The 14,742-nt window shown below is 32.2% G+C and overlaps 1 protein-coding gene across 11 annotated transcripts in view; it reads left to right on the forward strand.

Annotated features, from left to right (window-relative positions):
* LOC138322812 (cadherin-23-like) overlaps positions 1-14,313 on the forward strand; it is a 208,952-nt gene extending 194,639 nt beyond the window's left edge. For 6 of the 11 annotated variants that reach the window (XM_069266925.1, XM_069266930.1, XM_069266926.1 and 3 more), the window contains 8 exons: positions 582-648; positions 917-1,044; positions 2,966-3,006; positions 3,342-3,365; positions 4,378-4,441; positions 5,310-5,357; positions 8,059-8,112; positions 9,744-14,313. In XM_069266925.1, the coding sequence (XP_069123026.1) occupies positions 582-648; positions 917-1,044; positions 2,966-3,006; positions 3,342-3,365; positions 4,378-4,441; positions 5,310-5,357; positions 8,059-8,112; positions 9,744-10,026 (709 nt within the window). In that variant the 3' untranslated portion in view covers positions 10,027-14,313. Of the gene's footprint in view, positions 1-581; positions 649-916; positions 1,045-2,965; positions 3,007-3,341; positions 3,366-4,377; positions 4,442-5,309; positions 5,358-8,058; positions 8,113-8,917; positions 8,959-9,743 lie in introns of all 11 variants that reach the window. The other 5 variants (XM_069266935.1, XM_069266936.1, XM_069266933.1 and 2 more) reach the window with 5 other exon arrangements.
* Positions 14,314-14,742: the final 429 nt, after the last annotated feature.

Raw genomic sequence — 14,742 nt, forward strand, 5'->3', positions numbered from 1 at the left:
GTGGATTGCGTAAGATGCATTCGTGTGTGTTTTTGGAGACTAAAGTATATCTTTTTAATAATGCAATCTCTTGTCCAGTATCTCAACGTAGCATGTTACCGAAGACATCAAACAACACACTTCACCCATTCAGACTATATTGAGCACAAGCAAACCAGTCTTCCAAGGGTGATAATGGAGAACCTAAACTCTTTCTCATAAGGCATTCAACTCAAGGCAAAAAGCGAGAGAATGTCACGTACAAAAGGAGACAATATGAAGAAGGATGTCAGTTAGAAGAGGATAAATTTTCAAATTAGGTCGGCTTTAGATCATGCAAAGGGGACACGCTTATAAATCATGTGCCCACACATTGTTAACAGGTCCAGTGTATATATCATGTATACTTCTAAGGGTAGGAACGAATCTACCTTAATTTTGTTACATGACAAAGCATACACAAGGGCTCTCTTATATTAAGCAGAGCTTGGCATTGCTAGGCTACTAAGTATTTTAAATCAAAGTTGTGAATGAAAGTGAAGCTATTAACTATTGTCAAAATATTCTACTTTACAGCATTATTCTTTTCTTTTTTTTTCCAGCAAAATTGATGCACACGCAGCAGAATTAATAGGAGTATTAAATGAATATAACATTCTTCAAATTGTGGTATGTATACACGAGCACTCTGTCAAATTGCCCACAGTTGAATATTTTAATAAACAAGAACGAGAAAGGTATTGATTTAAAAACTGAAATTTATATTCAAAATGTTTCTGAAAATCTAATATTGCGTATAAGCGTTCCAATACATTATGTAAGTTTAATATGAAAAACAAAACCAACCCATCCTAAAACGAACCTATTGTTACAATAATTCGTAAATAACGAGTACCAAGCCCTCGTTTCTGATTTATGTATCAATTTTGAATTGCAGCCCACAACCCAGGCAGAAGAGGAAGACGACTCTAAACGTTTATTAGTGATGACAATTGTCCTGATAGCGATTGTCCTGGGTATCCCTTGTCTTGTTCTAGCGATCATTCTCCACATCACCAGGAAACAGTACGTCTCGTCTTGTTTTTATTGAGTACCGTAGGATAGGAGGACTCACACATGAAAACAAATGATATCCTCTTTAACTGTTTAATATTAAGAACGACGGTCAGGTCCCGGCACCACAAAACTTTCTCAGACAGATGTTTTAAGTCTATGTAAAATCATACACTTAAGTAAAATATTTGTCTGTGAATAGTGTTAAGTTTAGTTTTAAGTGTTTAAGCAGGTGATATCCTATAAATAAGTAAAACATAATTACATACAAAAAGCATTGCGCTATCACTAACCGTTACATTTTTATACTGGGAAAAGCCTTAGCCAGGTGGGATCATTTAAGGACGTCTCTTATGTGTCTGTTTGTTTTGGGAGACTGTGGTATATTCGTGGTGTTTCTCCTTGTAACAGTGGAACGCTTGCCTTTTGTATAGTGATCAACCAATTGGGACAGGTGGTATAACTTATGTCATACTTGGGCATCTATTATTAAGGAACATAGATCTACTATTATAGATGTAGCATAAACGTAGAAAGATAATCATTTTCAGCTAATATGTAAGGAATATATAATTACGCTGTCGTTAAACCTTCCTTAATGGGGTCATTGATTTATGCATGACTAGATGCACCAAACAGAGCATTGCTGTGTGTAGTAACAATATTTGATTAGTGGTGTCTGATGTATGACATCATTAGAGTGGTCGTGTTAGAGCTGTCTCTCTCTACAGCAGCTGTGGACCAGTCCCCAACACACCAACAATACATATATCCTATCTCATGTAAGGCATTTGGGTAGCATACAATAAGCATGACATTTTGTGGGTCTTTTGAACAGGTGGGGTCATTTAAGGACGACCTCTTATGTGTCTGTTTTGGGAGGCTGCAGTATATTCTTGATGCTTCTTGTAATAGTGAAACTTTTGCCCTTTTTATAGTGTTCAAGCAATTTTGACAGTTGGTATAATTTATACTTAATCATTCTTGGACATCTAATATACAAAGCAAGACCCTTTCATCTACACAATCATCTATACAAAGCAAAGAGATCTATAAGAACGTTGTTCCGTCCTAATCATTTTGTGTCGCGCTAAAGGTTTCGAGCATTTAAAAGGGACAATTCTGTGAGGCTGTGACATAACAACGAAGCAAAATATGACATTAATGTATTTTATCTACATTCCTTATGAAACATATATCTAATAGAAATATTGACAAATTTAACGACATTGATCAGTATTTTGATTGATACCGTTGAAATTCCAAATCGTTGCATACAAGCCACCCGACCACTACGTGTAATACCGGACAGTTAGCGAGTTTGAACATTTCACATACATTTCACTACAATGGGCTTTTCTGGCATATCACAGTAAAACCAACTAATGTAATTTCTATTAGAACTGGTTTGTTTCCAAATGTGTGCAATTTTTTAATGTACTCATAGACTGAATTGTCCCTTTAAAATTATGCTTAAGGTATCGGGTGTTATGCAGTCATATATGAAGGAACATCTTTTGAAAGTTCCATTTATTATGCAACTGTTTTTCTAGGTGATCCGTCCTTGTAAGAGGCTTTCAGATCAGAAAATAAACATAGATAAGAACATGGGTTAGAAATTTCTGATCAATGAGAAGCATTACACCACATACTATGACGAAAGGGCAATGACTCTTACTCTGACCGTTACATACGCTTCTTAGGTCGTTGCTCCAAAAAACTTACAGTTGATAGTTTAGACTCGTAATAAAGTCTCTCGCATATGTTAAGACGTTTTTATAATGAAATTGTAAGGAGCTTTTATTATACGTATTAACGAAATGTGGATCTGTAGGGTCTTATATAATTGGTTTTCCTTCGGAGTTTTATGGGCCCGGCGAACATTACAGAATCACATAGTTACGGTGCTCCATTTCTTTTGCTTATGTTACAGATATCAAAGAAAGCTAAAGGCTGCTACAGCTATGGCATACGGTAAGTAGAATGGAAATATTCTGAAGTGGTAATATACCCCTGATAAATTAAAATGTACTTTGCATTTCTTTATTTAATTCGCTTTCTTTTGTATTGAAAAGATTTTGTTAATTTGATTTTTGTTCTCTCTAATGTTTTAATCTATCCTGTTTGACAATGCTTTTTAAAGATGATATTGCAATTCAAACAAAATAATCTATCTAATATACTTATTTGGTAATGTAAAATGGTGACGTTTTTAATCAGGATATGTGTTTGTCATACACGTTTTAAGTAGTTATTTTTTGGGTAACGGAACACACATTTTATGTAAATATTACTTTGATTTCTCTCAGGTCATAGAGGCCCAGGAAATACATGTATGTAGCGCACAGTGTTGTTATTGCATGTAATATTGTAACTTAACTATCTTTATTGACATTATAATTTCAAACTTAAATGCCTTTTGAATTATTTTGTTGTGGGTTATTGTTGATAAATATTGCTCTCCAAACAAAACCATTCTGAAGGAAATCGTTGTATATCATGGTGGTGGTAGACGGGGTCCTGGTCTATTATTTGCATCCTTAGTTTTTTTTTTCATTTTTTTTTCTAATTATTATTTCTAGATGCTATCAGTTTTATTTTGTTTATACATTTGGCCTTTTCTTTGGAATAATCTATGTTATTCCAGGTAATCTGATACGTATAGATAAACATAGCAAAACGTTGGCCAATATAAGCATTTATGGGAATCTGATTGCATGGCATGCCTGAATTGGTTTATGTTTTCGTCGGTTTCAAATATAATAGCATTAAATGATGCTTTACTATATTATTACAAGGTATGTAAAGGAGAGAGGGGGACGAGAGGGACAAACATATCAAAGTATGGCGAATATTATACCGACGACATCCTTATGGATATAAAACCGAATATATATTACAGCCGGCAATGCAATCATAATAAAAATTGCTTCGCTTTGTGCAAAGCACGTTATTTTTTTATTATTCCAATTAAATATATGAAGATTAGTAAGAAAGGTCATAAGTAAAATTCTATATTTTGAGGTTCGTGAATTATTTTCCACTGCCTACGACCATTGAGATTATGTAAGGTAATACCCCAATAAAAGTTTGTCTCGTGTATCATGCTTTAGCTGTCCTTTATGTACTTTCTCTGGATAGTTTAATTATCGATATTACAGATACTATAGAGGAGGATGACATAGATACCGTTTGATTTATCAATTATGATGCTATAAGTGAACACCTACTTTGATAATTCTGTCATTCAATAGGATGTTCATAGAGACACAGATTTAGTAAACTCTCTTCAATTGATGATTCAACTGCAGATGTAATGTTTTAATTCGTTTTCTCTCTCCCCAGGGTCAAAGGATTCAGATATGCAGAAACTAGAAATGCCGGGCACTAATATGCATGCATATGAAAAGTAAGTATGAAACAGTATTGTGAAATAATGACATTGCCTAACCATTTTTTCTCTTTTCATTTTCAATCGTATTATATGGTTTGAATATCAGTTCATCTGAAATAGCGTGTTTTGATCAATTAAATTCTTCTGGCGCTATCATATTGTTGTAAGTTTAGAATTCTTGCAGCATCTCACTACTATAATTTCCTGTTGAGTTGACTGATTCTGACACTATTTTATCTCACCATGTGTACACTTGTGTTCACACACTGCTCGGTATCCTTATGTCATTATGATATTACTCCAATAATCTTTCTTTTTGATAAAATCTGTTAAGTAGTTTTCCTGTATTTTTTCAAGCATTTGCTTTGGTTTAGAGAACCATGTTTTCTCTAAATGCTGAAGTTAACCATGTTTTCTCTAAATGCTGAAGTTATTCAGTGGATTAACTTATGTGTAGGAACAATGTTTTCATTAAGAAATTTTTGCTGTCATTTTTACTTTTATTAATGGTTTTTGGCAACGCATATCACCTTGTTATCATCGTTTCAATATAATTTATGCAGCTCTTCTCTATCCCTCAACATTACTGTCGAGAGATCTGTCTTATTCGTTATATTAGAATGGTAATTATCCAAGTGCCCTATTGAATTCTCATTCAGAATGCTCTCATGTTTTTGGAGTAGTATAATGATAATCTATTTGCGGTTTTTGATTGGAGAGGTTTGAAATATATTTGATTTTATTTATCTCTTCAAGTCGAATTGTTGCAATATCCTCTATCGGTAGCCTTGAATCCAATTTATAGAAATAAATTTCATCGATAGAGAATGACCATGGTATGTATAGAAACCTGATGGAGAACATGAATTTGAACCTTTTTCAGGTCTCATTACGACAATTTTTGGCTTACACGATCAGATAGAATACAATCGTAAATATCAGCAAAATAGTTTAGATTTTTTTTTTCATTATATTGTACCCATGTTCTGTCTGAGTTTGTGCATATCATATCGATTTGGTGTACAACAGCAAGTGATTTGTTTTTTATTTGTTTTAAGTTGTTTTTATCATATATAGAATGTTAACCTATATTTATATTATTATTTTATGAATTCGCAACCGAACGGTTCTTATATCGATAATTATTACTAAACTAATATACGTTATATAGCCGTATTACGAGCAGATATTTCACATCAAAGTGCTGCACTTCTTTCTTTACATTCACATACAACATTTACCGAATCTATTATATTTATTGAAGAATTTTCTGTTCAGCTAGTTGACTCGCATAAAAAGAATGAAAAAGTTTACGCATTTTGCCGCCAATAACCTTTATAACCGTAGAAATTCTTACCTAAAAATGAAATATGTTTTCTTATCTTCTTACAAATTCTGAGATACATAGATGGAAGCTGCAATGAAATCACGACTATTAATCTTCGAAGAAATCAAACTTTCAAATTCTGAGATGTATAGATGGAGATTGCAATAAAATAAGGATTAATGTTCATTGTAGAAATGAAACTTTCAAATTCTGAGTTGTATATATGGAGGCTGAGATGTATAAATAGAGGTTGTAATAAAATCACGGTTATTTATTAATACTAAAAAGTAACATTCTTGAAGTATAGGTAGTTGTGGAAACTAAACAATACTATAGTGAAACCTGCTTGCATGCCCACATAGGATCAGACATATACTGGAGCACGATTGTACAGATACGTAGCTCAAAATCTTCAGTACGTATGGCATGCTCTCTACATTGGTTTCTAAGTGTCAGAAACATTACTTTTGTTAGTTCATATGTGGTCATTCTTGCCGAATTCAAATGTATAGATTAGATAGTAAATATTGCATTGTTAGTTAACATGTGGCATGCTGAAATTTTAGTTTGTTTTTCTTTCTTTGGAATAAGATACATTTGTCGTTGAATTGACATGCTAAGCATTATGCATCTTTCCTTTCATTAATGATTGTTTTTTAAACATTTCTTTTAGTAATCCTTCTTATCCTTTCTGCCCTACCTCGAACAGAGTGTTTGAGACCGAAACAAGATTTTAGGTTCGGTAATATGTTGTCTATTGTTAAAATCGGATCAGATTTGTTTTGTTTCCTTTCTTCCTTGCATGTGATATTTTATATAGTCAAAAACGGCATGTATATAAAACAAAGAATTGTGTTAATATATAAGTTTCAAACCTATGTTACAACTAAAAGCACTCTCACTAATTTAGGTTGAACATTTTTTGTTCTTGAGTTTATATATGCACGCGTTAAAAGCGGACGAACTGTACAGATTGTCCGACTCCCAATTTAAGGTATTTTGGAAATATAAAGAGGAAAATAATGTTCTTATAATTTCAAAAAACGATAGGTTTTGAATCGAGATTTTAGTTTGAAACTAAAACATTTCGCATATCCTGTGGGGAATAATATTTTCAGTTTACAGAGCTAGATTTCTTGATCTAATGTCTGTTGGAGTTATTCTTCTTTTATTGTCTTGTGTAAAGATATTCATCAAACGTTGACATTTGTTGTTTTGTCTGGTAATTCTGACTATTTCCAAAGTGTACTGTGTTTGACTGTTGACCATCAATGTAGATTCCTTACATGTCTTATTTTCAAAAGTGTCGGCAGTTGTACAACCCTTCCTTCGATTTTCACTTCTCATATTTGTACAATTTAGAAACATATCGACAGGAATCTAACATGTATTGGGAAAACATATGTACCACTCGTAAAGGTTTGGACTTGGTCTTTTCATTTTACCTGAGCATGCAATGTCTATTGTAGAATTACAAGGTCAAATGCATTACTAAGTACATTGAACTCCGTCCGGATATTTTAAAGCAGATGTCTATATTTCCAAGCATGACTGTGATTTTGTGTTCCTTCTTGTTTTAGCTTGTTTAATTAAAAGATTATTCAATCAGCTTCTTGATCTTGGCACTCTTTCTTAATTATTTGTATTCCAAATACAATATTGTTGTTTTATGTGTATATGGAAATCTTGTTATACAAAATGTCATTTTTCAACATCGAGCAACATTCAGTTTTACGAAAGATTCTGAATGTTTATATGCTGAATAAAAACCAAAATGTCGTAGATCTCAATGTAATGAAATGTATAAATGTGACCTGATTCCATTTACGGTTGGCACCTTATAGCTGGTTATTTGTGCGGATTAACAAGTTTTAGTAAAAACAGGAAAATTGAATTTTTAACAGTTGAATTTTCACGATTTGTTCGGCTTTCATGATATATATATCGTGGATTAAAGCAATTTCCCGCGAAACTACCTCCGTGAAAATAACCGGCTGTACGGTTGCCGATTTATTTGTAAGCTTACTGAAAAAGTAGTATATGAAGAACATAAATGTGTCTAAATTGAGATATAAAATTTTTGACTGATATAGACCTTGCATAGGTCATAGTTGGGGTTAATTATCTTACGAAATGCTATGTGTTTATTCTCGATCTTATAAGAATATATTTTGACTTTTAACTTCTTTGAGTGAAACATTTACAGTTTGTTACACTCGAATGACTAAGCATTCTCGGACTTGTTATTTGATTGTTCCAATATATTTTATTTTTCCATTTTCTAACATTGTGAATTCACTTCCAGTGCCAACCCAATATTCATGGAGAAAGTGCTTTTAGAAGATGCCGGGGAAGTGGAGTAAGTAATCATTCGTTCTCGCTCAGAATGTTTTATATAAATTATTTATTTATGCTATTTTGGAACTTGTTTTGTCGTCATTATAATACTTTTGAAATTGGAAAATATTACACAATATTACTTGATATGTAATAATGATATATATTTACATGATTGCCTAAATTTAACATTGCTAGTATAGATTTCAATATTTCATGTCGGTAATATAGTTGTCTGCAACTTTGGTGATAACTGTCTAACGTGTTTTCTATAGTACTCGGGGTATGGTATTTATGTACATTTGATTGTTCGTCGTAAATTTGACTTTACAATTTTATCAAAAGCACAGGGAAGACAAATCATTAACATATCTATAACGAGAGTAATAACTGTGCTACTGATAATAAATTGATGTTTTCATAACTGTGGCCATTCTAAACATTTGTAATTAAAAAAATAAATAGACTATCTCTAAGCCTTCTAAGCGTCGTCTGTATATCTATCTTATTAACAAAAAACTTGCAATAAATATCTAAAAATGTAAAAAAAAAAAAAAAAAAAAAAAAAAAAGATGGCTTGAAGAAAGATTAGCATGATTGGCTGTATTACTTTCGAGTTACAACTGATCATGACTTCATTACTGATAAAACACAAACTAAGTTTAAACTGAAAATCATAATTTGTTTCGATGTATCGCATGCTAGTGCCTTTCGTAAGAAAGTCAGCAGTACCTTAATAAGTCAGAATTCGATAGCAGCTACTAGTCCTCCAGTTATGACCAAATTTATTGAATATTCTAATTTTGTTGAATCCACCCACTGTGCAGGTCTAGAACTACTTCAGCCTAAGGAAATACGAGCGTCATAGGTAGTTACTTCTGTAGAAATATGTTGATAACGATAGTGCCTGGTTCACGGATTCATTTCAATATTTCACTCTTATATTTCTTCTGCTTTATTGCTTCATTCAAAGTTACGACTTTATTGTATTATCAGTTTGTAGTCGAAGGAAACAACAAGACGGTTTGTGTCTCCTACAGAAATTTGCATGGAAATGTGTTTTTCACGTTTAACGTATTTAAATGGGCCAAACCATTCACTTTTTTCATATTTTGCAACGTTGGAAACAAAATGGTTGTCACGTTTTAGTTTTGGGGGAAATGGTGAGGGTTTCAAATTTTGGTGTCTGGTTTGTTTTATTTGATTTTATATAGTTGGGAAATGCGTGTTATATTGTTATTGAGAATGCTTTTCAATTGTCTTTATCTATTCTTAGCTATTTTTTAATGAATATATACTTATAAAAATCCTCGTAAACGGATTAGCTATATGACAACAAAGCCATTTTGATATGAAATTAATCGTCGTAAACGTATAATTAATTAGTAAAATTTGCACAAACATTTGTTCTTGCTTTAATCACTAAATCTTAACCCTGTCTTAAGTGGTAACAACGTTCCAACATAGTTTACATGGGGGTAGATTGGTGTAGTTGAAATATGAATGTGCTAATCCGAAAATCCAATACAGAAATAACTAGTCTATCGATGTAAAACGTTAACTTTGACTTCGGTAGCTAATGCATCCTTATATAATTTATTTTATTAATGTTGATGCTGTTAAAATATATAATATCCCGATTTCCCATTACAGCGATAATGATTCTATCGATGATAACGCCGTGGACCCTACCCAGATCCATCCATACGACGTCCAGGAAAGATCTCTAAACTTCCTCGGCGAGTACGACAAGACGTCAACGTTTGGACCACCTGATATGAATCTTACGGCAGCATTAAAGGCTCATGAGGATTCAAAAGGTCAAAGGACAAATGGCCAAGTGAACAATCATAAGCCAATGAATGGTCACGTGGACAAAAGCGAGACTAATGGCATGGATACGCTGCTGGATGGTCTAAAAACAACGGAGATATAACCGATCGATAATCAATAATTCGTTTTGAATTATAGAGTGTAGATATATATATGAGAAAGATTGTTATATTTTTATTTCATATCAGACAAATAACTTCAGTATGTCCCAGAAACTCTACTGAGATATATTTGTTTTCTCTCTAGAAGTAGTGATTCTATATATGGAATCTCTAACTTCGTATTGATTTAATATGTAATAGTAGACAAAAATAGTCATGTAAAGGTGATACGTTGTCAATCAAATTTTGCTATAAATGTAATGTTAATGCTTCGATAACATGGCTAATGAACAAATCAAAATGCATGTGTAGTCGCGGGAAAGTTCATGTGCTGCGTCAAAAGCTTGTCGTCTAACACTGAAATTGTGATGTACTGTTTACACTAAAATGGTGTAGAAGTTTGTATATGTATTATAAGAGTATACATTCTAATAACTTACCAAGATAGGTAACTACCTTAATTTTTTTTTTAATTTATCTTTTCTGTGTAAGCATATTACAGACTGATTGTTACGTCGTGTGTTTATGAACTTTACGACCTATTTCTCGAAGAAGAAAAAGACACCAGTTGGCTCTTAAACTGATTTACGTAATACACACTGCATACCCTCAAGAGTAAAAAGAACTCTGGAATATGCAAAGATGGAATGATTGGTTTTATTCGTAAGCTTATATCTGTTTCAGAACATTTTTGTTGTTGGCAGGACAAGGCCATCGATAAACACGATGTTAGGTGAACTATAAAACGTGTTGCTAGATTTTAATTATTCATTTATGCCTTTTAACGCATCTTGTTTTTAAGAAATTAATCTACATAATAATTATATTTCCCGATTATCTACGCATGTATTTGGTTAAGGCGTTTCAAGTTTGTAACACTGTTTTATCGTGACGGTTGTGTTCTATTTCATTTCAATATATGAAATTGAAAAGATGTTTTACAAAAAGTAAGAAGCTATTACATATAATGCATGCTTATCGTCCAGAGAATATAACATATCAGCCTAAATGTTAAACATTGAATGCAGAAAACCATCCAGGTGTTACCTTATACTTGTTACTGTTGATTTGTCCATCATTTCCCTTTACTTGTTGATTCTCGGGAGAAAATGAAAATTATTTCTTGCCAAGTCATCATTTGAAGGCCACCATTAATTGGACTTCAGGAATGAAGGCTTAGCTTTACACATTTGCCATTTAGCAATGAAACGCTCTCACAAGAACAGTAGATATCAAGATAAACTGTACAAATGTGTAAAACGTTTATATTAAAAACGAAATTGATAAAAATAACACATATTTCATTGCCATAGACTTCTACATGTATTTTATCGGAGTCTACAAACCACAACGACATTTTATCTTGCTGCAGATATAATAATTGTTCATGTTGTATGATATTAAGTAAGCGTGGATGAAACTTGTAAAAATGGTCAGTGTGTTTGAGCGATATGTCATTTACATTTTATCTCTATGTATATCTCCATCCTTGTGATATGTTCCTGTAGTTTTGTCGTCGGATATTTAAGTATATAGAAACGTTTTTGTCGCAAATTAATCATTGAGCTTTTTATCAAAAGTATATCCGGAAATGTTTAAAACTGTTCATATATGAAAGTCTAAAATTGAAAAATAACTTTTTAAAATGTAACGATGAGACGTAGATCGACTTCCAACGATGTCTGTTTTCTGTCTAAACCATCTATTCTATATACAATTTATGTGTATCTAATGTTATCGTACAGCCAACTTGTGATATTGATATTAGTATTACATTGTATTGAGATAAACACGCATTGGTATCCCCACCTAACATTATGTAGTATACTGTGTATGTATATGTCTAAACTTTGTCTTTTCCAAACCCACAAGTAGAGTATCAGTGAAACTATCATGGGTATACATCGGGAGTGAAATCAAACGTGAACCTGTCAATCCAGGTTTACATCTTATAGATAATCTCTATATAAGGGCAGTAATGTTGTTACAGGACTTACCTTCTTATCGGAGCTGTCTTGCAACTTTATGTAGAAACACTTGTCATGGACACGTAGCATGCTTAATGTAATAAAGAACGTGGACGTTAGTTCAGTTTTTCAAACTAATAAATACTTTCAAAATAATATTATATTTCAAACTGACATATGATGAGGAATTATCCAGACACTGTTTTATTTCATTTTTCTTACCCATCTCTCTTTTAAAATCAAAAATCAAATCATGCAAGATATTTTTTATTTTTATTTTTCAAGCTCACCAATTCTGCGTTGATAATGGTTGTCCTTGTCCAGTATTACGTAATGAAATTGTCATTTGTTCTCCAATCTCCTAATGTATAATTACATCTGATATTTATTCATGATATTCTTGCCATATTATAACCGCCATATAATGTAGATTAATATTTATTTATCACTGTACATTATACATTCTAGTCAAAATAGATATACCTGTCGGTAGTGCGATGGTGATGTAACTATCATGTTTATTCTAGTACTTATCTATAAATTGTTTCCCTGATAGTGACGACGTCATTCGTAGGTATACGTATATCATACTTATCATTATCTGCGGGAAATCGTCCGTATGGCTTCTTTCTGCACTTTTTGTTTAAACTCAGGGATACATCACTGATCTGTTTGTATTTTAAACAAAATTATTTCCTTAAAACACTTCTTTTAGTATTATTATAATATTACTGAATTATTGATAAGAAACATTTAGTGGCAAGCGAGGAACTGGGTTTTGGTTTATATTGTTTTTATGAAAGTGGTCCTTCTAAACGTAAGAAGGCATGTAATTATGAATCCTCTCGTATTTCGTGTTTAAATTCTGTTTGTTCCTCCATACCATATCAACCCCAATTATATATGTTAAATGTATGAAATATTTATTACAAGAAAAGTATCTACAGTAACATTCTTTCTAAGTTTGATTTGATACCGTTTTATAACTTCCCTGATGACCTCGTTGGTTTCTGTGAATTACGAAGGTTTTCCTGTTTTAATGTCTTTTAGAATACATTAACAAAGTATTCATATATTTTAACTGTTGGGAAGTAAGTGAGGCAAGCAGAACGATGTGAGTGATATTAATTCATATTATTGGGAATAGAGTTTTAAAGTATAATGTTGTGTGTTCGATGGGTGATAATGGTCGAGTGGAGAATGTTTTGGAAATATATTTTTATATGCATGTATAATAGATATGGAAGTGTTAAGGCGGTTAATTGACGGCGGATCGTCTTAGGTACTGAAATGTACAAACTTGTTTAAAGAATACAAGAGGATTCATCAGAAACGAATGCGATATAAAACATGGAACATAGTCTTTCACACATGAAAGAGGTGGCTCATGATTTCAAGTCCTCGATGATTTTGGTTTCTTTTATTTTGAAATCCATTTTATTTTTAAAACTTCCGTTTGTGTCTTAATTTTCTAGCTGCATTTACACTTTCATAAATGGTTGCTTAATATTATGATTAAACCGTATTTGATTGGCTCTGAAATTGGTTTTATAATTCAAAGTCAAATATATGTTCACATTTGAATTTCATTAACACATGTTCAGAGAAGACGAATAACTTGATTTATATGCTAGCGATTTGTTTAATCTAGTCCATTTTGTTGACATATTGATCAGCATTTATATAACACAATTAAAACATTCGTTATCTTATTCTTTGTATAAGCATGTTAAAATGTATTCTAATTAAGTTTGCATAGTTAATATTTAAATTGCATTATGCTAACCTATAGACTGCTAGTTGGATTCATTAGTTTCACTATATTGAAGTAAAGTCGCTTTTGTCGGTCATTTTATTATAACTAGGAAATTTCATACGGTACATGTTAAATGCATGCTCTATTGGTGAACTAAATATAGCATTCATGTATCGGACAATTTGTTGGTTTAACTGAATCACTTAATATTTGTATTTGTAGTTATGAGTTTCGAAAAGATGTCTTATAACAGAGTTATCTCAAAATCTCCACTTGCGTTTCTCTCTTTTTTTAAAATTTTAATTTTTTATTTATAAATGCTGATACCTGTTTGATTTCACCAGATTGATCACGACTTTCCATAACAACCTTATTCACTGTAACTGTACCATTAATTTTGCATTAATGCTAGAGATTGAGAGTAAAGATGATTGGTGCTATTCGCAGTAGGGTCACGACGTAGTATTATTATCTATAGGTTTAACTATTGTGAAGACATTCAGACCAACTCCGATGCATTCTATGCAGAGAAATGTCCTATTAAATGTTCGATTGTTATAAATCAATGATCAAGTTTTGTTGTTTTTTCGTTTTTTCGATTGTGTCATTTGTTCCTTGGGCAAATGTTTTTCGCAGTTACATGTACTATGCAATATTGCAGTCCTGTATTTAGCTTTTGCAAGGGAGCATTACACCATTAGGTTTCATTAGGAAATGCCAATACTTAACGGACCTGCAGCAAACGATACACTATAACGAACACCGAAAACAAGGACGTCTATTTATTTATTTATTTATTTATTCCAAATCAACAAACCAGAAGGGCCACTTAATGGATAAACTATCACAGTAAAGTTCTACGTAAACGAGAAACAGAAGTAAACACACAGTTACAAACTAATGTAAGATTGTCTTTAAATGGGTTTTAAATGGTACAGTTGATAAACAAATCACAGTCAGATGTAGAGTTAATAACATTAAAACTAGATTGCATT

This window comes from Argopecten irradians, chromosome 5 (genome assembly GCF_041381155.1).
Source record: "Argopecten irradians isolate NY chromosome 5, Ai_NY, whole genome shotgun sequence".
Classification (NCBI taxonomy): Eukaryota; Metazoa; Mollusca; class Bivalvia; order Pectinida; family Pectinidae; genus Argopecten; species Argopecten irradians.